The sequence below is a fragment of the Petromyzon marinus genome, chromosome 64 (assembly GCF_048934315.1).
Source record: "Petromyzon marinus isolate PM22_M1 ecotype Great Lakes invasive population chromosome 64, UKy_Petmar_22M1.pri1.0, whole genome shotgun sequence".
Taxonomy (NCBI): domain Eukaryota; kingdom Metazoa; phylum Chordata; class Hyperoartia; order Petromyzontiformes; family Petromyzontidae; genus Petromyzon; species Petromyzon marinus.
The window spans coordinates 16,749,091-16,772,207 of record NC_133730.1 but is presented as its reverse complement, the minus strand read 5'-3'; the positions used below and the strand labels follow the sequence as shown (position 1 = coordinate 16,772,207).

Below are 23,117 nucleotides of genomic sequence, written 5' to 3'. Positions count from 1 at the left end.
GCACGGCATATCTCAATGTAAAATCAAATACACTTGTATGTACGTGTAGCGCAGGGACGTGCGGTCAGGGGAGGCACAGCCTCACCTGTCATACTCCAATGAGAATAGCTGTTACGAAAAAAAAGAATAATCAAATAAAAATTTAAATTTTCCCACTGATCTGTGTTATAAATGTCATTTCTGTACGATTCCAAACATTTTTATAGTCAAAGTCGCCAAATTTGCGGAGCTCCGCTGCAAATACAGGAAGAGACGAGAGGTGAGGCAGCGACGCGCTCAGCCTCCCCTCTGATTGCGCAACCCCTGTTCTGTAATGCTGCGTGTTTTCATAAGGCGAATTGGATATAATTCTATGAATGTATTAGGGAACACATTTTTATAACGCGCATACGAATTGGTTATAAAGCAATCGAGTGAACAGAACTACGTTGCGCGAGTAGGAACAAGCAGTTGTAAGGCGACCTCGGTGTAGCATCACACAAGGTGGGATGCTGCTGGATGCTCTTGATGCTACCCACACGCCTCAGTCTTTGTTCAGGCTGCGTACGCACATCACGTGTTATCGCAGACATTGCTTTACCCTATATTATGCAGGGTGCTTCAACATGTTTTTAACACTTATATGGGACTATCGTTTTTAATGGAAAAAGAACGGATAATACACTGTAACATGATAAAGAAATGTATGTTAATAGCTGCAAAAAGTCAAAGAGTCTCCACTTGCTCGCCATCATTGTCAACACATGCCTGGAATCTTCTCTAGGTGGTCTCCAGAGCCCGGAGGCACATTTCTTGTGGTATTGTTGCACATTCTCACAAGTATTAAAACAATTTAAGCACCCCGTACATTATTTATTGTAACGCGATTTTCCATAACGCGGTGTTCTTCAGGAACGCAACTACCGCGTTATAGGAAAATAGAACTGTATAATCATGCAGGGTCTCGAACTCAGGACACTAGAGGTCGAATAAATTTAAGCTCGATTTCAATTTCTAAGGAATATTTTAAAAAGTGATTCAATATAAAACTGCTACATCTTCCGTGTCGCCTCACAATGAGTTTATGGATAGGAAAGGGGTAGGGGCAAAACAATTTATGCTCGGGGTCACCAAATAGGCCAGCACCACCACTCAAGGGTGGGAAAACCCCGATTTTTTTTTGCCCGACAAATCGGGTTATTGGTTTTAATGGAATTAAACCCGATTTTGCCGATTAAAACCTGGTTGTATTATCGGCGTCTCGTGCACACTTCAATCCTGCTCGTCGTCGTCGTCCGCCGCCGCGTCGTCTTCGTCGTCGCTCTCGCCGCTGGACTCGGTGTTGTCGTGGCCATCGCCGGGCGTGGGGCAGTCGTAGAACGCGTTGAGGTTCGACTTAATGAAGACGAGCTTCTCGACTGTGCTGGGCGCCAGGCTGTTCCTCAACTTGGAGTGGATAAATCCCATCGTCGAGCAGTTTCGCTCAGACGCAGCAGCAGCGGCGGTCGACGTGGCCATGCCGCCGTGCGCGTGACTCACGCGCACGGCGGCTGAGCCCGGGCCCCGGCCCGAACGCTGCTAATAGGTGCGTGCGACTGAAATCCCGACTTCACTTTAATAAAACCGAATAAAACCGGATTTGGGCAGGATCCAGGTGCTCCGGTTTTATATAAAAAAACGATTAAAGCCCGAATGAATAAAACCGGGCCGTGCCAGCCTTGCAAACCACTGCCTGCATGTACCACGAGGAGACGTTTCCATGTCTTGCGCTCGCAGTCTCAGTCTCGCATACTAGACATGCCCCTCACCCATCGCCCACAAACACCGCCTTGTTGTGAAAGAGCCAACGCAAGAAGATCCCTAGGTTTGATCTTCCACGAAGCTCATGGTCCACCCTAAACTGTATCCACTGCACAAACCACGGCAGTAGATGCGGATACCTGATGCACAAGTGGAAAATTAAAAACTCCCCAGTAGTGTGTGACTGTGGTCATCCAGAACAGACCGTACAGCATATAACGACGCAACGCCCGATCCACAAATACGAAAGAGACATCACAGTGATGATACACTCCACTGCTCTTGGCGCGGTTGTCTGGCTTGACCACCTGAATGTGAGATTGCAGTTGTTGCTCTGCGTCTACATTAGCCAGCTTGAGGGCGGGGTGGGGTCTAAATCAGGAATTCACCATAAAAACACATGATTTCAGTAAAACAAATCCATATGATCTCGCAAGTGCGTGTCACATAACGGCATATCAAACACAATGTGACAACGAACTCACCTGCGATATAGCAAACTCAAGGTATCCGTGTGCTACCGATTTTGTCTTTATAGTACTGTATTCGCTATTCATGGTTTCCTGCTGCAACAAAAAAATGTTACAGCAATTGTTTTTACCTTTAGCTGGATCCAAGATAATGGATGGAGTGATGATGCAGTGGTTCATGCACTGCGTCATCTGAGTTTGATTCCTGGCCATGGCTGACATCGGTGACATCTGAACAGATCCTGTACCCCCCCCCCAACCCATACCGAGCAGCATGGTAAAGTATGGTCGAACAACAAAAATGACCGACACGGTGTGTGGAGGCCCTTGTACAGCAGTGGACTCGCAAATGAGCTGTCAGGTTTGCTTTTGTAAATGAAAGTGTATTTTGGCATAAACTGAAAAATCTGAGTCTTGCTGCTCCAAACGAGCATGGGCTGCAATGCCATTCTGTATGCAGCTCTCAGCAAGGTGGTCAATATTCCACTTTCCTTTGGGAGGGGGAAACTCGATGTAACCACCACTTCTGCTCCGCCCACCCTCGTCCTAGGCTCTGTGTTCGATGTGTTCAATACTCACGTGGGTCTCATTCCTTTGACATTTGATGGTGCTGTTTGTTGCTGGACGCTTGGCGTCTTTGGGACTCTGCACAGATCAACTTGAATATTTTGATTGTGTGGAATAACCTCCAATATTTGCAATTAATCAATTACACTAATATTCGATTCTGAAGATTGCAATTTAACCGCACTGTATAGCAGCACTTTCAAAACAATTTTGCAATATGACCCTATTTGAAGACAAAATTCCTATTAAACTGACAATAACCATAATTTAAAAACATTTCAAGTGACAGGATATTTCTGTACGTTCATTTTGTGTCGGTATTATAGAACAACAAATATGAATTTTTTTGATAAATAAATGAAGCAATAATTTGGACTCACCAGGTCGAGTGTCGAGACGCGTGTTGCTTGAGGCATGCGACACAGCTTCTCAAAATCTTGCGGTGTGGCTGACATTGCACATCCCACCTTCAGCGGTCACATCCAAAGTCAGTGCGCTCACTCACGTGTACACTACATGCTTGCAAAGGGTACCATCGGTTTCGAGGCACGCGTTAAGATGTCGGGGTTTGCGGATTCTCTCTTTTCCGTGAGAAAAAAAAACTCATCACGTGACATTTCAACGAGTTGTTTCGTTTCAGCCGCGGTCACATCCATTGTTTTAGGCTGGGCATTGAAATGGGTTTCGTGCCTAGTGACACCTTTTCACGTCGAAATCAGGGAAATTGGTTGCGAAGTGTGCGTCCAGGCAGCTGAGGTGGTGAGTCTTCGCCCAAGTGGAAAGACACTTTGGAAATTGAGTGGAGCCGGCAGTTCAACTTCAACAAACTCATCTTGCACACACCATCTCTCACGGATGCTGTGATTTGATCGCTCATTTGTATATTTGTGGTTTCATTGCAACATTTGCATTCACGTCGTTTCGTTTCCCAACCACAGGCGCGTCTCGCTTAACGAGCGTTCTCCTTCACGAGAGTCTGCTATAACTCTCAATTTGTTCGCAACACGAGAACATGTTCCCGAAACAAGCGGAGGCCGATCAACCAAACGCGTCCCGTGTTGGCAAGGGCCGCTACGCTACAACAATGGGATCGTATTACCACGTTCCCTACGCCCAGCCATCAGATTCTCAATCTCCTGTGCTGCGCGTGCCGCCGGAGCACGCGCCGCCTGAGCACGTGACCCAGGTGGGGGCCACGTGGTGTTGGTGGCGAAACTGTCATGGCGGCGCGTGGGGAGCTACTCGCGACTCCCGCTCACGGCCAACACGGGTGACGATTGTACGAGGTGGTCCTGGGACACTCCGAGGTCGACTCGGCATCAAATGAGTACGGTGTGTAAACATCGCCACCGGGGAGACAAAGGCGGCCGGGCGTGGTGTGAGCCACCCCACCCACACCCGAGGATCGGCGGGCAGGGCCGCCATCGCAAATTGCCAGCCCTCGCAAACAACAGCGGTCGGTAAGTAAGCTCTTGACTATGCATATATTATTGTTGTGTTACATATAGATTTTATATATCAGGTATGTAGTCTTCTCTTTGTGCCCGACGCTTAAGGGCTGCAGTTTTTGGTAGCGGCAAGTTTGAGTAAAACTCACGTGTACAGTATTTTGGCGGGACAAATGGAAATATCACAGAATCGTTTTGCGCGTTACCCCCTCCCCCCACCTAGAGGTTCACTCAATGTTTATTTTACTTTCTATCGAAAACAAGTGTTAAGATAAGCGTTTAAAAGTCAAACTTAACCAAGTCGTCAATTTAAGTGTCTTTTGTACATTTATGTTCGTAGGTTTGAATATATTCTGTCTAGATTCGTTTAAAAAGAATGCAACCTTCTCTGGCTACTATTAGCCCTTTTTTAGAATTGTGTTTCAACCGATTACCCTCGCTTGCCTGACCCATCACGGCTCTGAGAAATAAATGTATGACTAATGGACGTCAATGTTAACCAGTTGTCCATTTTGTGAGGTATCCCTAACTAGCCAGTAACTTGTAAGCGAATAAACAAATCAACGGCGTAATTTGTTCGCGCTCGCTGGTTACTTTTGGAAACAACATTGTTGATAATTTATTTAGAAAGGTCTTTTATACCGATCTAGGTCACGATATGGACTTCGATGTTAGCGTCGTAATTTTCTATTGGCAGATTCATACGTGATTATTCACCAGTGACTCATGTTTGCTATAATTTCACACATTTATAAATCACCTCACGTACTCCCCCCCCCCCCCGGTTGCGAACCACTGGCCTAGAGAAGCCATTAGTGACAGACATTACCATCACATCGACAGTGAGGATGGCTTTATGAGACCCAAGGCGACATGGAATGCACAAAAGACGTTTGAACTGCCAATGTGTTCTTTGCGCGGCATTGACCTGCAAGGCTGTGAGCCTGAAATCGGTGAACTAATGCAAAACGATCCCACCCAGTTGTGTCGCGTCATTGACAATGACCCTGAAGAAGAATGCAGTCGTGTATTTTGACGGTACAATATATGAAATGCACAATCGATGATTCATCTAGATGAAGGGTGAGCAGTCAGATTCATTCCCTCACCCATGTTAACAATTTTGGTCTACCGCACCGACTGTTTGCTCTCATGTACACACCGCACAGCGAATGACTTGGTGTTTCTACTTTGGCAGTGGTACACAAGCACAACAACAAATACATGGACGCATTCGTCAATAACACTGGCTTCTTCCAGGATAAAATATGGACAGTAAACCCTCTCAAACCACAAGGGTTATGTTCTTGAAAACGCGCGCGAATGTAGAAACCTTGTTGACCAGGAAAAATGGGGTTGCGTTCCTGGCACGAGTGAACATAGGGGGGAATAGTAAATGTTTAATACCACTGACTACAATAAATAATAAAATATGAATGACAATTCGTTTTTATTACCTTTCATGATGATTTGATGACAATGGAGATGGTGAGGAATTCAGGTGGACGACTCATCGGGAGATGCAGGTGTTTGATAACAACAACGCACAGTTATCATTTTAGCACTCGAGAGCACGTCTGTGATAGGCCGACATTTTGGCGTGGACTGTGAGATCCATCAAGAATGAGGCGAATGCAATCAGGGAAAGTGTTGCGGCTATCGCCCCCCAGTGCTGTGTTCTCTTATCAATAACTATCACATTTTTACTGTGAACAAGATTTCTACATATTCTTGGTTCTTTCGGTAAAGTCACGTTGAAGGGAAACAATAAAATATATATAAAAGAATAAAATTCTCGCGACGTTTCGACTGCAACACAAGGCTGTAACCCTCGTGAATAGAGAAGGTTTACTATATTGGCATAGTCACTCTGGTTTGTCAGTGCGTCGTCAACCGCGAGCCGGTGGGGAGTGTCAGGGAAAGCTGTCCCAGGTAGTCCAGGAAGCCGGTAACATGACTTCTATGATTTCATGGGTGCCACATTTCTATTTACAGCGATGTTCAATGTACTGCTGGATCACGGCTTTCCTACTAGAGCTCCTTCTACTGGAGGCCCCTTCCACCAACAGTGACGTGAGCAAGCAATTCCAGGGTTGCACCTTTACATTTTTAAAATTAATGTATTTATTTGGTAAGAGCGTGTGTGTGTGTGCGAGTGAGTATCAGAGCATGTGGATTCTGTATGTTCGCCCGCTATTCCGCAGTGTGAGTATGCAAGAGCTTGAGTGAGTGAATATAAGAGTGAGTATAAGAGAGCGTGGAGTTTGTATGTTCTCCCCCATTAACATTGCATTTTACTATATCAACATTGATAAATGGTAACATATATTACAATACAGTAGCCTCTTGACTATCCGTGCTAATGCCGAGGACAGCCATGGCTAATAAAAAATTGCGGACCATCCAAAAATATCCATTTTACGTGGATCTCTTTGCCAAAAACCACTAATATAGATATACATTATGTTTAAGTTAAGGAAATTGAGTTTGTTAATGAACAACATTTTTTTAGTAAAGAATGTATTGATCTTGTTTTTTGTTACAAAAGTATTTGATTTAGAACGAATGCTAACGATCGACCGAACGATGCACATGCTCAGGGATAACTTTCCTGCTCCCGCGCAGAAGACTCGGCCCACTAAGTGGACAGAAGCAGAGCCACGCCAATCAACATCAAACTCCGCCCACTGTTGTAAAGATATGCAACTAAAGTACCGTAGGGGCGATCACATGGATTTCAGATTAACCGGAGCACGTGACTTGTAATAAACATTTCCATGAATAAGTGTATCACTGTTTTTAGATTATTAATTTGGGATTAAGGGAAACATCCATGAGTTATTAATTTGTGTCAATATCAGGTGCGTGGTTAATCCTCAAATGGGATAAATCGCAAGCGGATAATTGAGTCAACTGTATTATGAACTAAATCGACATTAACAACATTGCATTCTTCTATATCAACATTGACAACCTTTATAACATTCTTAACATTGTTTAGAACAATAAACTATGATAAAATTAACAACATTGCATTCTACTTGATAAACAACGATAATATTTCGAAGGTGGTAACATTATTCATGACTATAATAAACTGTTATAACAATTTCTGTGCTCCCCTCTGTCACGCGCGCTCCTTTATGGCGTGCCTTCCTCTACTACTGCTGCCACTAAACACTGAGGGGTTAGCATCTTCATCATTAGACCTCCTTTGCCAGTACCAAAATATAATAATAGGGTTTTTCCCCTTTTTTTGGCAACGAAACTGAAACCTTTTTACAAGGATCCATGTCTGCATTAACCACAATACTTGCAGTCAAAATGCAAACAGGAAAACATACTATGATAATATATGCATTGTCCTTGAAACTGATTGGTCCACACCAAGGGACGGCTTTCTTTCGAGCCTCGACCCAATTGGTGCTCGACCAGACATGAATCCTTGTAAATAGGTTTCAGTTTCGGTGCCAGAAAAAAGGGGAAAAACCCTATTACACTGAGGGGTTGTTTTCATGGAGGTGGACACCACCTGCATCATGAACATGGCGAGTCCACCTCATCGGAAGCCAAGTTCACATTTCTTCCTGAGAAGTGGAGCTGCTTTGGCTGCATCTGCTGCTGCTGCTGCTATAGCAGACGGACAGAGAATACTACATCCGTGCAGGCCGCCCCGTCTGAAGCCACACTCGGGCACTGCAAGCCTTTCCTCGGTGTGTTTGGCGAGAGGGCGATGTTGAACATTTTTTTGCTAGGACCTTTCCCGGCACGCTGAGTAGGAAGATGCTCCGGTAGTACGGTCCCCCTTATAGAGGGGGACCACTAAGGTATCCTTCCAATCCTGCAGCACGTGTCCTCTGTGGTCCAGAAAGTTGTGATTATATCATATCGGGCAATCTGCAGACACACGCTACCTGGGAAAAGTGCTGTTCGAGAGCACCTGTGAAGGTCGACACATCACACGAGAGGGTGGGTGGCCAACACCACACCTGGCTTAGTCTCCCCAGTGCTGATGTTTTACACACAGCACCAGGTACATGTCGTCCCCGGGTTACGAAAGGGTTAGGTTCCTGAGAACGATCCGTAACCCGAATTTTCCATATGTCAGTAATTGAACAATTTGTCCCTGAATTAAAGCTAAAATCCAATAGCCAGAAATAGTTGTGCCTCCCCTACCTGAATACTAGTTCGTTTTCCCTCAGGACTGTATTGTGCTGTTTTCTATTGCTACCTATATTCTATTGCTCTACATACTCTGCACTTCATATTCGTTTTTCATTTAATCGAATAACACTACCCATAATTAAACTAATGGGACATATTCTGGATCCAATTGTTTATGAATACCACGAAACATTTTAATAAAAATCGTTAACAGAAAGCAGTCACTTCCGAATGTTTGTTTACCGTGCATTAGGCTAGGCCTAGACTTTACATACACACGCACACACATGCACGCACATTAAATACAGTAAAAACCTAACAATAGAAACATGGGGGAAAAGATAATTCGAAGCATAGAGAACAAACAATAATGTAATGGTATACAAAAATTACATTGCCCATAATCGTGGTGGGGCTTGGTGAAGGAGGCGTTTTGGTGGAGTGAGGCGTAAGGCGGCGTGCCTTATGCGTCCCTCCGCGGTATTCATCCGCAACCTCACCGCGCTGCACTATTTGCGCTTAACTTATGCAAACATTTCTGCATCTTAATTTTTTTATGCATTTATCAGAGCATTTTCATAAAACAATAAAATTCTCACTAAAAGAACCAAGAATATGAATCCCTGCAGTCACGAAAGCTTTAAATCAAATTTCATTTTCATAAAGTCGGGTCTTCCGTAACCCAGGAACTGCCTGTACTCATTTAAGGCTGATTTAGGGGAGGCTCGGAACAGGTTTGTATATTTGTCACTGATAATGGTCGTGAGCAGGAATAGAACTCGGTTCGCTGGGTTCACGCCACTACGCTACTGCTCCCCACTCGCAAACATTTGTACATTATCACACACTCAGACACGCTCCCAAACAGATATATACTCGCTCACACTCTACACTCTGCAAAAAAGGGAGACACCATACAAACTCAGCACGTGGTTTCAACTCGGCACTTGCCCCAACGTAGCATTGAGGCTATGGGGGAATCTTCGTGTTTGTTGTTGTTGTTCCAGGACCAGGACCCCCCGGTGGCGGAGAGTCGATCTGCACGATCGTCGCCGGTGCGTGGAGCCACCGGCTCACCGACTACTCCCAGAACGCGTGCGGGAAGGGCAGGTGGTGCACAGCGACACGTGATACATGTGCAGTGGATTCCTAAATATCAGCCTCTTGTCTCCACTTACACATGGCAGGTTTTCTCCCGGGGTCTCCGGTTTCCTCCCACATGATGCTAATCTGTGACGAGTAATGGAATTTGTCGTCAAACATCCAAATGTGGCGGCACCCGCCTCACGGTGTCTTAGTTCAATCGCCGGCATTGCTGTTACGATGCGATGCAGCCGTGGAGACAGGCGTCCTCATTATATGTTGTCTCGCTACTCGTGAAGCCGTCCCACCCCGATTGTCCCCGCCCACCAACACCGCCTTCCCCACAGTTCCTGCACGAGCTCCCAACACGTGGAGCAAGACGTCGCTCATCGTGCTGAACCACGCCTCGCGGCACGACCCAGAAACACACCTGTGAACCAGACACGATTCTTAAGTGTCCCAGAGTTGATTTTATGTCACCAGGTGAGGACTCGAGAGAGGAGCTTGGAAGCATTTGCAAGGGTGAAATAGAGCAAGAACAACCGTATCCTGTGAGGAATCAAGAATATTCCATGAACTCCCTGTGGTGGGAGTCTGCTCGGGCAGATCCTGATCCTGTTCCTCCCTCCTGCGCTCCCCCTCTGCACGTCGATGCGCTGCCACGTCGTCCACCCAGCAGCGAATCAATCGGCGAGCATCTGCTTCTCTCTGTGTCTGCCCCCCGCCCCTACAGCGCAGCTGGGGTCTGCACCCAGCTGTGGCGCGGCGAGTGTGGTGGGAACTCAACACCAGCGGCGCCACTCGCCTACCTGGAACTGCGCGCAGGTCCTGGCGCTCCCCGGGGCAGCTGGCATGGCTACAATGCAACGCAAACTCGCAGGGAAGAAACAGGTGAGTTTGTGGAGGGGAGTAGAGTAAGATGGAAGGGGAGTGTGTGGAGGAGAGTAGAGTGGGATGGGCGGGGACAGAGGAAGCAGAGTGTGTGGAGGGGCGTAGAGTGGGATTCCAGAGGAGCGACAGTGAGTGTGTGGAGGGGAGTACATTGAGATGAGGGGAGAGACTGGTGAGTGTAGAGCTGAGTAGAGTGAGATGAGCGGGGAGAGACGGGTGAGTTTGTGGAGGGGAGTAGAGTGGGATGAGAGAGGAGAGGCAGTTGAGTGTGTGGAGGAGAGTAGAGTGAGATGAGAGGAGACAGGTGATTTTTCTGAGGGGAGTAGAGGGGAATGAGAGGGGTGAGACAGGTGAGTGTGGAGCTGATTCGAGGGAGGTGAAAAGGGAGAGGCAGGGGAGTGTGTGGAGGGGTACAGTGAGATGAGAGGTAAGATACAATTGTGTGGATGGGAGTCTAGTGGGATTAGAGGGGAGCGACAGGTGAGTTTGTGGGGGCGAATCGAGTGGGATGAGAGGGGAGAGACAGGGGAGTGTGTGGAGAGGTGTCGAGTGGGACGAGAGTGGGTGACAGGTGAGTGTTTGGAGAGGAGTAGCGTAAGATAGAAGGGGAGAGTCAGGGAAGTGTGTGGAGGTGGAGTACAGTGGATGAGAGGGGACAGAGGAAGGAGAGTGTGTGGAGGGGCGTAGAGAGGGATGAGCGGGGAGAGAGGGATGAGTTTATTGAGGGGAATAGAGTGGGATGAGAGGGGGGGACAGGGCAGTGTGTTGTGAGGAGTAGTGAGATGAGAGGGGAGAGATAGGTGAGTGTGTGGAGAGGAGTACAGTGGATGATAGGGGACATAGGAAGCAGAGTGTGTGGAGGGGCGTAGAGTGGGATTCGAGAGGAGCGACAGTGAGTGTGTGGAGGTGAGTACATTGAAATGAGGGGAGAGACTGGTGAGTGTGGAGCAGAGTAGAGTTAGAAGAGAGGGGAGAGAGGCAGGATAGTGTGTGGAGAGGAGTAGAGAGAGATGCGCGGGGAGAGACGGGTGACTTTGTGGAGGGGAGTAGATTGGGATGAGAGGGGGAGACAGATGAGTATGTGGAGTGGAGTAGAGTGAGGTCAAAGGGGAGAGGCAGGGGAGTGTGTGAGGGGAGTACAGTGGGATGACAGGTTAGTGACTGTGAGTGTGTGGAGAGGAGTACATTGAGATGAGGGGAGAGACAGGTGAGTGTGGAGCGGATTTGAGTGAGATGAGAGGGGAGAGATGGGTGAGTTTGTGGAGGGGAGTAGAGTGGGATGAGAGGGGAGTGACAGTGAGTGTATGGAGAGGAGTAGTGAGATGAGATGGGAGATACAGATGAGTGTGAACTAGAGTGAGATGAGACGGGAGAGACAAGTGAGTTCGTGGAGGGGAGTAGAGTGGGATGAGAGGGGGAGACAGGTTAGTGTATGGTAGGGAGTAGAGTTAGATGAAAGGGGCGAGACATGCGAGTGTGTGGAGTGGAGTCGAGTGAGGTGAAAGGGTAGAGGCAGGGGAGTGTGGAGGGGACTGCAGTGGTATGAGAGGGGAGTGACAGTGAGTGTGGGGAGAGGAGTAGAATGAGATGAAGGAGAGAGACAGCTGAGTGTGACCTAGAGTGAGATGAGAGGGGAGAGAGACAGCTGAGTGTGGCCTCGAGTGAGATGAGAGGAGAGAGAGACAGCTGAGTGTGGCCTAGAGATGAGAGAGGAGAGAGACAGCTGAGTGTGGCCTCGAGTGAGATGAGAGGGGAGAGAGACAGCTGAGTGTGGCCTAGAGATGAGAGAGGAGAGAGACAGCTGAGTGCGGCCTAGAGTAAGATGAGAGGGGAGAGAGACAGCTGAGTGCGGCCTCGAGTGAGATGAGAGGAGAGAGAGACAGCTGAGTGTGGCCTCGAGTGAGATGAGAGAGGAGAGAGACAGCTGAGTGTGGCCTAGAGTGAGATGAGAGGAGAGAGACAGCTGAGTGTGGCCTAAAGTGAGATGAGGGGAGAGAGATGGATTGGTGTGTGAGGGGAGTAGAGTGAGATGAGAGGGGTGAGACAGGTGAGTGTGTGGAGGGGACTACAGTGGTATGAGAGGGGAGTGACAGTGAATGGGGAGAGGAGTAGAATGAGATGAAAGGAGAGAGACAGGTGATTGTGGCCTAGAGTGAGATGAGAGGGGGAGACAGGTTAGTGTATGGTAGGGAGTAGAGTTAGATAAAAGGGGCGAGACAGGTGAGTGTGTGGAGAGGAGTAGAGTAAGTTGGAAGTGGAGAGGAAGGTGAGTGTGTGAAGGAGAGTACAGTGGGATGAGAGAGGAGTGACTGAGTGTGTGGAGGGGAGAACATTAGGATGAGGGGAGAGACTGGTGAGTGTGGAGGGGAGTAGAGTGAGATGAGAGGGGAGAGACGGGTGAGTGTGTGAAGGTGAGTAGAGTGAGATGAGAGGGTCAGGTGAGTTTGTTGAGGGAGTAGAGTGGGATGAGAGGGGTTAGGTGAGTGTGGAGCGGAGTCGAGTGGTATGAGAGGAGGAGACACGTGAGTGTCGAGGGTAGTAGCGCTAGATGAAAGGGGAGAGGCAGGGGAGTAGAGTGGGATGAGAGGGGAGTGACAGTGAGTGTATGGAGAGGAGTAGTGAGATGAGATGGGAGATACAGATGAGTGTGGACTAGAGTGAGATGAGACGGGAGAGACAAGTGAGTTCGTGGAAGGGAGTAGAGTGGGATGAGAGGGGGAGACAGGTTAGTGTATGGTAGGGAGTAGAGTTAGATGAAAGAGGTGAGACAGGTGAGTGTGTGGAGTGGAGTCGAGTGAGGTGAAAGGGTAGAGGCAGGGGAGTGTGTGGAGGGGACTGCAGTGGTATGAGAGGGGAGTGACAGTGAGTGTGGGGAGAGGAGTAGAATGAGATGAGAGGAGAGAGAGACAGCTGAGTGTGGCCTCGAGTGAGATGAGAGAGAGACAGCTGAGTGTGGCCTAGAGTAAGATGAGAGGGGAGAGAGACAGCTGAGTGTGGCCTAGAGTGAGATGAGGGGAGAGAGATGGATTAGTGTGTGAGGGGAGTAGAGTGAGATGAAAGGGGAGAGACTAGTGAGTGTGGGGAGGGGAGCACAGTGGATGAGAGAGTACAGAGGAAGCGGAGTTTGTGGAGCGGCGTTGAGGGGGATTCAAGAGGAGCGACAGTGAGTGTGTGGAGGGGAGTACATGGAAATGAGGGGAGAGACTGGTGAGTGTGGAGTGTAGTATAGTTAGATGATAAGGGAGACACAGGTGAGTTTGTGGAGGGGAGTAGAGTTCAAAGAGAGGCAGGGGAGTGTGTGGAGAGTAGTACAGTTGGATAAGAGGGGAGTGACGGTGAGTGTGGGGAGGGGAGTACAGTGGGATGAGGGTAAAAACAGGCGAGTGTGGCCTAGAGTGAGATGAGAGGGTAGAGACAGGTTCTTGCATGTGATGGGGAGTAGAGTGAATGGGTTGATTGGGGAGAGACAAGTGAATTTATGGAGAGCAGTAGAGTGAGATGAGAGGTAGGAGGCAGAGGAGTGTGTGGAGGGGCATGGACTGGAATGAGGTGGGTGAGAAAGGTGAGTGTGTGGAGCGGAGTCGAGTGGGTTGAGAGGGGGAGACAGGTGAGTCTGGAGTGGAGAAGAGTGAGGTGAAAGGGAAGAGGCAGGGAAGTGTGTGGAGGTGGAGTACAGTGGATGAGAGGGGACAGAGGAAGCAGAGTGTGTGGAGGGGCGTAGAGGGGGATGAGCGGGGAGAGAGGGATGAGTTTATTAAGGGGAGTAGAATGGGATGAGAGGGGGAGACAGGGCAGTGTGTTGTGAGGAGTAGTGAGATGAGAGGGGAGAGATAGGTGAGTGTGTGGAGAGGAGTACAGTGGATGATAGGGGACATAGGAAGCAGAGTGTGTGGAGGGGCGTAGAGTGGGATTCGAGAGGAGCGACAGTGAGTGTGTGGAGGTGAGTACATTGAATTGAGGGGAGAGACTGGTGAGTGTGGAGCAGAGTGGAGTGAGAAGAGAGGGTAGAGACAGGTGAGTTTGTGGAGGGGAGTAGAGTTAGAGGAGAGGGGAGAGAGGCAGGATAGTGTGTGGAGAGGAGTAGAGAGAGATGAGCGGGGAGAGACGGGTGACTTTGTGGAGGGGAGTAGATTGGGATGCGAGGGGGAGACAGGTGAGTATGTGGAGTGGAGTAGAGTGAGGTCAAAGGGGAGAGGCAGGGGAGTGTGTTGGGGGGGGGGGGAGTACAGTGGGATGAGAGGTTAGTGACTGTGAGTGTGTGGAGAGGAGTACATTGAGATGAGGGGAGAGACAGGTGAGTGTGGAGCAGATTTGAGTGAGATGAGAGGGGAGAGATGGGTGAGTTTGTGGAGGGGAGTACAGTGGGATGAGAGGGGAGTGACAGTGAGTGTATGGAGAGGAGTAGTGAGATGAGATGGGAGATACAGATGAGTGTGGACTAGAGTGAGATGAGAGGGGAGAGACAAGTGAGTTCGTGGAGGGGAGTAGAGTGGGATGAGAGGGGGAGACAAGTTAGTGTATGGTAGGGATTAGAGTTAGATGAAAGGGGCGAGACAGGTGAGTGTGTGGAGTGGAGTCGAGTGAGGTGAAAGGGTAGAGGCAGGGGAGTGTGTGGAGGGGACTGCAGTGGTATGAGAGGGGAGTGACAGTGAATGTGGGGAGAGGTGTAGAATGAGATGAGAGGAGAGAGAGACAGCTGAGTGTGGCCTAGAGTGAGATGAGAGAGGAGAGAGACAGCTGAGTGCGGCCTCGAGTGAGATGAGAGAGGAGAGAGACAGCTGAGTGTGGCCTAAAGTGAGATGACGGGAGAGAGATGGATTAGTGTGTGGAGGCGAGTAGTGAGATGAAAGGGGAGAGCCTAGTGAGTGTGGGGTGGGGAGCACAGTGGATGAGAGAGTACAGAGGAAGCGGAGTTTGTGGAGCGGCGTAGAGGGGGATTCAAGAGGAGCGACAATGAGTGTGTGGAGGGGAGTACATGGAAATGAGGGGAGAGACTGGTGAGTATGGAGTGTAGTATAGTTAGACGATAAGGGAGAGACAGGTGAGTTTGTGGAGGGGAGTAGAGTTAGAAGAGAGGGGAGAGAGGCAGGATAGTGTGTGGAGGGTTTCGAGTGCAATGAGCAGGGAGAGATGGATGAGTGTATTGAGGTGAGCAGAGTGGGATGAGAGGGGTGAGACAGGTGAGTGTGTGGAGGGGACTACAGTGGTATGAGAGGGGAATGACAGTGAGTGGGGAGAGGAGTAGAATGAGATGAAAGGAGAGAGACAGGTGATTGTGGCCTAGAGTGAGATGAGAGGGGAGAAACAGGTTAGTGTATGGTAGGGAGTAGAGTTAGATAAAAGGGGCGAGACAGGTGAGTGTGTGGAGAGGAGTAGAGTAAGTTGGAAGTGGAGAGGCAGGTGAGTGTGTGGAGGAGAGTACAGTGGGATGAGAGAGGAGTGACTGAGTGTGTGGAGGGGAGAACATTAGGATGAGGGGAGAGACTGGTGAGTGTGGAGGGGAGTAGAGTGAGATGAGAGGGGAGAGACGGGTGAGTGTGTGAAGGTGAGTAGAGTGAGATGAGAGGGTCAGGTGAGTTTGTTGAGGGAGTAGAGTGGGATGAGAGGGGTTAGGTGAGTGTGGAGCGGAGTCGAGTGGTATGAGAGGAGGAGACACGTGAGTGTCGAGGGTAGTAGCGCTAGATGAAAGGGGAGAGGCAGGGGAGTAGAGTGGGATGAGAGGGGAGTGACAGTGAGTGTATGGAGAGGAGTAGTGAGATGAGATGGGAGATACAGATGAGTGTGGACTAGAGTGAGATGAGACGGGAGAGACAAGTGAGTTCGTGGAAGGGAGTAGAGTGGGATGAGAGGGGGAGACAGGTTAGTGTATGGTAGGGAGTAGAGTTAGATGAAAGAGGCGAGACAGGTGAGTGTGTGGAGTGGAGTCGAGTGAGGTGAAAGGGTAGAGGCAGGGGAGTGTGTGGAGGGGACTGCAGTGGTATGAGAGGGGAGTGACAGTGAGTGTGGGGAGAGGAGTAGAATGAGATGAGAGGAGAGAGAGACAGCTGAGTGTGGCCTCGAGTGAGATGAGAGGAGAGATAGACAGCTGAGTGTGGCCTAGAGTAAGATGAGAGGGGAGAGAGACAGCTGAATGTGGCCTAGAGTGAGATGAGGGGAGAGAGATGGATTAGTGTGTGAGGGGAGTAGAGTGAGATGAAAGGTGAGAGCCTAGTGAGTGTGGGGAGGGGAGCACAGTGGATGAGAGAGTACAGAGGAAGCGGAGTTTGTGGAGCGGCGTTGAGGGGGATTCAAGAGGAGCGACAGTGAGTGTGTGGAGGGGAGTACATGGAAATGAGGGGAGAGACTGGTGAGTGTGGAGTGTAGTATAGTTAGATGATAAGGGAGACACAGGTGAGTTTGTGGAGGGGAGTAGAGTTCAAAGAGAGGCAGGGGAGTGTGTGGAGAGTAGTACAGTTGGATAAGAGGGGAGTGACGGTGAGTGTGGGGAGGGGAGTACAGTGGGATGAGGGTAAAAACAGGCGAGTGTGGCCTAGAGTGAGATGAGAGGGTAGAGACAGGTTCTTGCATGTGATGGGGAGTAGAGTGAATGGGTTGATTGGGGAGAGACAAGTGAATTTATGGAGAGCAGTAGAGTGAGATGAGAGGTAGGAGGCAGAGGAGTGTGTGGAGGGGCATGGACTGGAATGAGGTGGGTGAGAAAGGTGAGTGTGTGGAGCGGAGTCGAGTGGGTTGAGAGGGGGAGACAGGTGAGTCTGGAGTGGAGAAGAGTGAGGTGAAAGGGAAGAGGCAGGGAAGTGTGTGGAGGTGGAGTACAGTGGATGAGAGGGGACAGAGGAAGCAGAGTGTGTGGAGGGGCGTAGAGGGGGATGAGCGGGGAGAGAGGGATGAGTTTATTAAGGGGAGTAGAATGGGATGAGAGGGGGAGACAGGGCAGTGTGTTGTGAGGAGTAGTGAGATGAGAGGGGAGAGATAGGTGAGTGTGTGGAGAGGAGTACAGTGGATGATAGGGGACATAGGAAGCAGAGTGTGTGGAGGGGCGTAGAGTGGGATTCGAGAGGAGCGACAGTGAGTGTGTGGAGGTGAGTACATTGAATTGAGGGGAGAGACTGGTGAGTGTGGAGCAGAGTGGAGTGAGAAGAGAGGGTAGAGACAGGTGAGTTTGTGGAGGGGAGTAGAGTTAGAGGAGAGGGGAGAGAGGCAGGATAGTGTGTGGAGAGGAGTAGAGAGAGATGAGCGGGGAGAGACGGGTGACTTTGTGGAGGGGAGTAGATTGGGATGCGAGGGGGAGACAGGTGAGTATGTGGAGTGGAGTAGAGTGAGGTCAAAGGGGAGAGGCAGGGGAGTGTGTTGGGGGGGGGGGGGGAGTACAGTGGGATGAGAGGTTAGTGACTGTGAGTGTGTGGAGAGGAGTACATTGAGATGAGGGGAGAGACAGGTGAGTGTGGAGCAGATTTGAGTGAGATGAGAGGGGAGAGATGGGTGAGTTTGTGGAGGGGAGTACAGTGGGATGAGAGGGGAGTGACAGTGAGTGTATGGAGAGGAGTAGTGAGATGAGATGGGAGATACAGATGAGTGTGGACTAGAGTGAGATGAGAGGGGAGAGACAAGTGAGTTCGTGGAGGGGAGTAGAGTGGGATGAGAGGGGGAGACAAGTTAGTGTATGGTAGGGATTAGAGTTAGATGAAAGGGGCGAGACAGGTGAGTGTGTGGAGTGGAGTCGAGTGAGGTGAAAGGGTAGAGGCAGGGGAGTGTGTGGAGGGGACTGCAGTGGTATGAGAGGGGAGTGACAGTGAATGTGGGGAGAGGTGTAGAATGAGATGAGAGGAGAGAGAGACAGCTGAGTGTGGCCTAGAGTGAGATGAGAGAGGAGAGAGACAGCTGAGTGCGGCCTCGAGTGAGATGAGAGAGGAGAGAGACAGCTGAGTGTGGCCTAAAGTGAGATGACGGGAGAGAGATGGATTAGTGTGTGGAGGCGAGTAGTGAGATGAAAGGGGAGAGCCTAGTGAGTGTGGGGTGGGGAGCACAGTGGATGAGAGAGTACAGAGGAAGCGGAGTTTGTGGAGCGGCGTAGAGGGGGATTCAAGAGGAGCGACAATGAGTGTGTGGAGGGGAGTACATGGAAATGAGGGGAGAGACTGGTGAGTATGGAGTGTAGTATAGTTAGACGATAAGGGAGAGACAGGTGAGTTTGTGGAGGGGAGTAGAGTTAGAAGAGAGGGGAGAGAGGCAGGATAGTGTGTGGAGGGTTTCGAGTGCAATGAGCAGGGAGAGATGGATGAGTGTATTGAGGTGAGCAGAGTGGGATGAGAGGGGTGAGACAGGTGAGTGTGTGGAGGGGACTACAGTGGTATGAGAGGGGAATGACAGTGAGTGGGGAGAGGAGTAGAATGAGATGAAAGGAGAGAGACAGGTGATTGTGGCCTAGAGTGAGATGAGAGGGGAGAAACAGGTTAGTGTATGGTAGGGAGTAGAGTTAGATAAAAGGGGCGAGACAGGTGAGTGTGTGGAGAGGAGTAGAGTAAGTTGGAAGTGGAGAGGCAGGTGAGTGTGTGGAGGAGAGTACAGTGGGATGAGAGAGGAGTGACTGAGTGTGTGGAGGGGAGAACATTAGGATGAGGGGAGAGACTGGTGAGTGTGGAGGGGAGTAGAGTGAGATGAGAGGGGAGAGACGGGTGAGTGTGTGAAGGTGAGTAGAGTGAGATGAGAGGGTCAGGTGAGTTTGTTGAGGGAGTAGAGTGGGATGAGAGGGGTTAGGTGAGTGTGGAGCGGAGTCGAGTGGTATGAGAGGAGGAGACACGTGAGTGTCGAGGGTAGTAGCGCTAGATGAAAGGGGAAGGCAGGGGAGTAGAGTGGGATGAGAGGGGAGTGACAGTGAGTGTATGGAGAGGAGTAGTGAGATGAGATGGGAGATACAGATGAGTGTGGACTAGAGTGAGATGAGACGGGAGAGACAAGTGAGTTCGTGGAAGGGAGTAGAGTGGGATGAGAGGGGGAGACAGGTTAGTGTATGGTAGGGAGTAGAGTTAGATGAAAGAGGCGAGACAGGTGAGTGTGTGGAGTGGAGTCGAGTGAGGTGAAAGGGTAGAGGCAGGGGAGTGTGTGGAGGGGACTGCAGTGGTATGAGAGGGGAGTGACAGTGAGTGTGGGGAGAGGAGTAGAATGAGATGAGAGGAGAGAGAGACAGCTGAGTGTGGCCTCGAGTGAGATGAGAGGAGAGATAGACAGCTGAGTGTGGCCTAGAGTAAGATGAGAGGGGAGAGAGACAGCTGAATGTGGCCTAGAGTGAGATGAGGGGAGAGAGATGGATTAGTGTGTGAGGGGAGTAGAGTGAGATGAAAGGTGAGAGCCTAGTGAGTGTGGGGAGGGGAGCACAGTGGATGAGAGAGTACAGAGGAAGCGGAGTTTGTGGAGCGGCGTTGAGGGGGATTCAAGAGGAGCGACAGTGAGTGTGTGGAGGGGAGTACATGGAAATGAGGGGAGAGACTGGTGAGTGTGGAGTGTAGTATAGTTAGATGATAAGGGAGACACAGGTGAGTTTGTGGAGGGGAGTAGAGTTCAAAGAGAGGCAGGGGAGTGTGTGGAGAGTAGTACAGTTGGATAAGAGGGGAGTGACGGTGAGTGTGGGGAGGGGAGTACAGTGGGATGAGGGTAAAAACAGGCGAGTGTGGCCTAGAGTGAGATGAGAGGGTAGAGACAGGTTCTTGCATGTGATGGGGAGTAGAGTGAATGGGTTGATTGGGGAGAGACAAGTGAATTTATGGAGAGCAGTAGAGTGAGATGAGAGGTAGGAGGCAGAGGAGTGTGTGGAGGGGCATGGACTGGAATGAGGTGGGTGAGAAAGGTGAGTGTGTGGAGCGGAGTCGAGTGGGTTGAGAGGGGGAGACAGGTGAGTCTGGAGTGGAGAAGAGTGAGGTGAAAGGGAAGAGGCAGGGAAGTGTGTGGAGGTGGAGTACAGTGGATGAGAGGGGACAGAGGAAGCAGAGTGTGTGGAGGGGCGTAGAGGGGGATGAGCGGGGAGAGAGGGATGAGTTTATTAAGGGGAGTAGAATGGGATGAGAGGGGGAGACAGGGCAGTGTGTTGTGAGGAGTAGTGAGATGAGAGGGGAGAGATAGGTGAGTGTGTGGAGAGGAGTACAGTGGATGATAGGGGACATAGGAAGCAGAGTGTGTGGAGGGGCGTAGAGTGGGATTCGAGAGGAGCGACAGTGAGTGTGTGGAGGTGAGTACATTGAATTGAGGGGAGAGACTGGTGAGTGTGGAGCAGAGTGGAGTGAGAAGAGAGGGTAGAGACAGGTGAGTTTGTGGAGGGGAGTAGAGTTAGAGGAGAGGGGAGAGAGGCAGGATAGTGTGTGGAGAGGAGTAGAGAGAGATGAGCGGGGAGAGACGGGTGACTTTGTGGAGGGGAGTAGATTGGGATGCGAGGGGGAGACAGGTGAGTATGTGGAGTGGAGTAGAGTGAGGTCAAAGGGGAGAGGCAGGGGAGTGTGTTGGGGGGGGGGGGGGGAGTACAGTGGGATGAGAGGTTAGTGACTGTGAGTGTGTGGAGAGGAGTACATTGAGATGAGGGGAGAGACAGGTGAGTGTGGAGCAGATTTGAGTGAGATGAGAGGGGAGAGATGGGTGAGTTTGTGGAGGGGAGTACAGTGGGATGAGAGGGGAGTGACAGTGAGTGTATGGAGAGGAGTAGTGAGATGAGATGGGAGATACAGATGAGTGTGGACTAGAGTGAGATGAGAGGGGAGAGACAAGTGAGTTCGTGGAGGGGAGTAGAGTGGGATGAGAGGGGGAGACAAGTTAGTGTATGGTAGGGATTAGAGTTAGATGAAAGGGGCGAGACAGGTGAGTGTGTGGAGTGGAGTCGAGTGAGGTGAAAGGGTAGAGGCAGGGGAGTGTGTGGAGGGGACTGCAGTGGTATGAGAGGGGAGTGACAGTGAATGTGGGGAGAGGTGTAGAATGAGATGAGAGGAGAGAGAGACAGCTGAGTGTGGCCTAGAGTGAGATGAGAGAGGAGAGAGACAGCTGAGTGCGGCCTCGAGTGAGATGAGAGAGGAGAGAGACAGCTGAGTGTGGCCTAAAGTGAGATGACGGGAGAGAGATGGATTAGTGTGTGGAGGCGAGTAGTGAGATGAAAGGGGAGAGCCTAGTGAGTGTGGGGTGGGGAGCACAGTGGATGAGAGAGTACAGAGGAAGCGGAGTTTGTGGAGCGGCGTAGAGGGGGATTCAAGAGGAGCGACAATGAGTGTGTGGAGGGGAGTACATGGAAATGAGGGGAGAGACTGGTGAGTATGGAGTGTAGTATAGTTAGACGATAAGGGAGAGACAGGTGAGTTTGTGGAGGGGAGTAGAGTTAGAAGAGAGGGGAGAGAGGCAGGATAGTGTGTGGAGGGTTTCGAGTGCAATGAGCAGGGAGAGATGGATGAGTGTATTGAGGTGAGCAGAGTGGGATGAGAGGGGTGAGACAGGTGAGTGTGTGGAGGGGACTACAGTGGTATGAGAGGGGAATGACAGTGAGTGGGGAGAGGAGTAGAATGAGATGAAAGGAGAGAGACAGGTGATTGTGGCCTAGAGTGAGATGAGAGGGGAGAAACAGGTTAGTGTATGGTAGGGAGTAGAGTTAGATAAAAGGGGCGAGACAGGTGAGTGTGTGGAGAGGAGTAGAGTAAGTTGGAAGTGGAGAGGCAGGTGAGTGTGTGGAGGAGAGTACAGTGGGATGAGAGAGGAGTGACTGAGTGTGTGGAGGGGAGAACATTAGGATGAGGGGAGAGACTGGTGAGTGTGGAGGGGAGTAGAGTGAGATGAGAGGGGAGAGACGGGTGAGTGTGTGAAGGTGAGTAGAGTGAGATGAGAGGGTCAGGTGAGTTTGTTGAGGGAGTAGAGTGGGATGAGAGGGGTTAGGTGAGTGTGGAGCGGAGTCGAGTGGTATGAGAGGAGACAGGTGAGTGTCGAGGGTAGTTGTGCTAGATGAAAGGGGAGAGGCAGGGGAGTAGAGTGGGATGAGAGGGGAGTGACAGTGAGTGTATGGAGAGGAGTAGTGAGATGAGATGGGAGATACAGATGAGTGTGGACTAGAGTGAAATGAGACGGGAGAGACAAGTGAGTTCGTGGAGGGGAGTAGAGTGGGATGAGAGGGGGAGACAGGTTAGTGTATGGTAGGGAGTAGAGTTAGATGAAAGAGGCGAGACAGGTGAGTGTGTGGAGTGGAGTCGAGTGAGGTGAAAGGGTAGAGGCAGGGGAGTGTGTGGAGGGGACTGCAGTGGTATGCGAGGGGAGTGACAGTGAGTGTGGGGAGAGGAGTAGAATGAGATGAGAGGAGAGAGAGACAGCTGAGTGTGGCCTCGAGTGAGAGGAGAGAGAGACAGCTGAGTGTGGCCTAGAGTAAGATGAGAGGGGAGAGAGACAGCTGAATGTGGCCTAGAGTGAGATGAGGGGAGAGAGATGGATTAGTGTGTGAGGGGAGTAGAGTGAGATGAAAGGTGAGAGCCTAGTGAGTGTGGGGAGGGGAGCACAGTGGATGAGAGAGTACAGAGGAAGCGGAGTTTGTGGAGCGGCGTAGAGGGGGATTCAAGAGGAGCGACAGTGAGTGTGTGGAGGGGAGTACATGGAAATGAGGGGAGAGACTGGTGAGTGTGGAGTGTAGTATAGTTAGACGATAAGGGAGAGACAGGTGAGTTTGTGGAGGGGAGTAGAGTTAGAAGAGAGGGGAGAGAGGCAGGAT

At 50.3% G+C, this 23,117-nt stretch overlaps 1 protein-coding gene across 49 annotated transcripts in view; it reads left to right on the top strand.

Moving 5' to 3' along the window:
- The first annotated feature begins 3,843 nt into the window (after positions 1-3,843).
- Positions 3,844-23,117, top strand: part of LOC142906447 (uncharacterized) — a 30,870-nt gene continuing 11,596 nt past the window's right edge. For 36 of the 49 annotated variants that reach the window (XR_012930274.1, XR_012930273.1, XR_012930283.1 and 33 more), the window contains exons 1-4: positions 6,260-6,337; positions 6,865-7,977; positions 9,436-9,538; positions 10,245-10,402. Coding sequence is in view for 17 of the 49 variants with exons in the window: in XM_076054192.1 (XP_075910307.1) it covers positions 7,780-7,977; positions 9,436-9,538; positions 10,245-10,402 (459 nt within the window). In the remaining 32 variants the exon portion in view is untranslated. Of the gene's footprint in view, positions 4,277-6,259; positions 6,338-6,864; positions 7,978-8,167; positions 8,234-9,435; positions 9,612-10,244; positions 10,403-23,117 lie in introns of those variants that run through there. The other 13 variants (XM_076054188.1, XM_076054187.1, XM_076054190.1 and 10 more) reach the window with 13 other exon arrangements.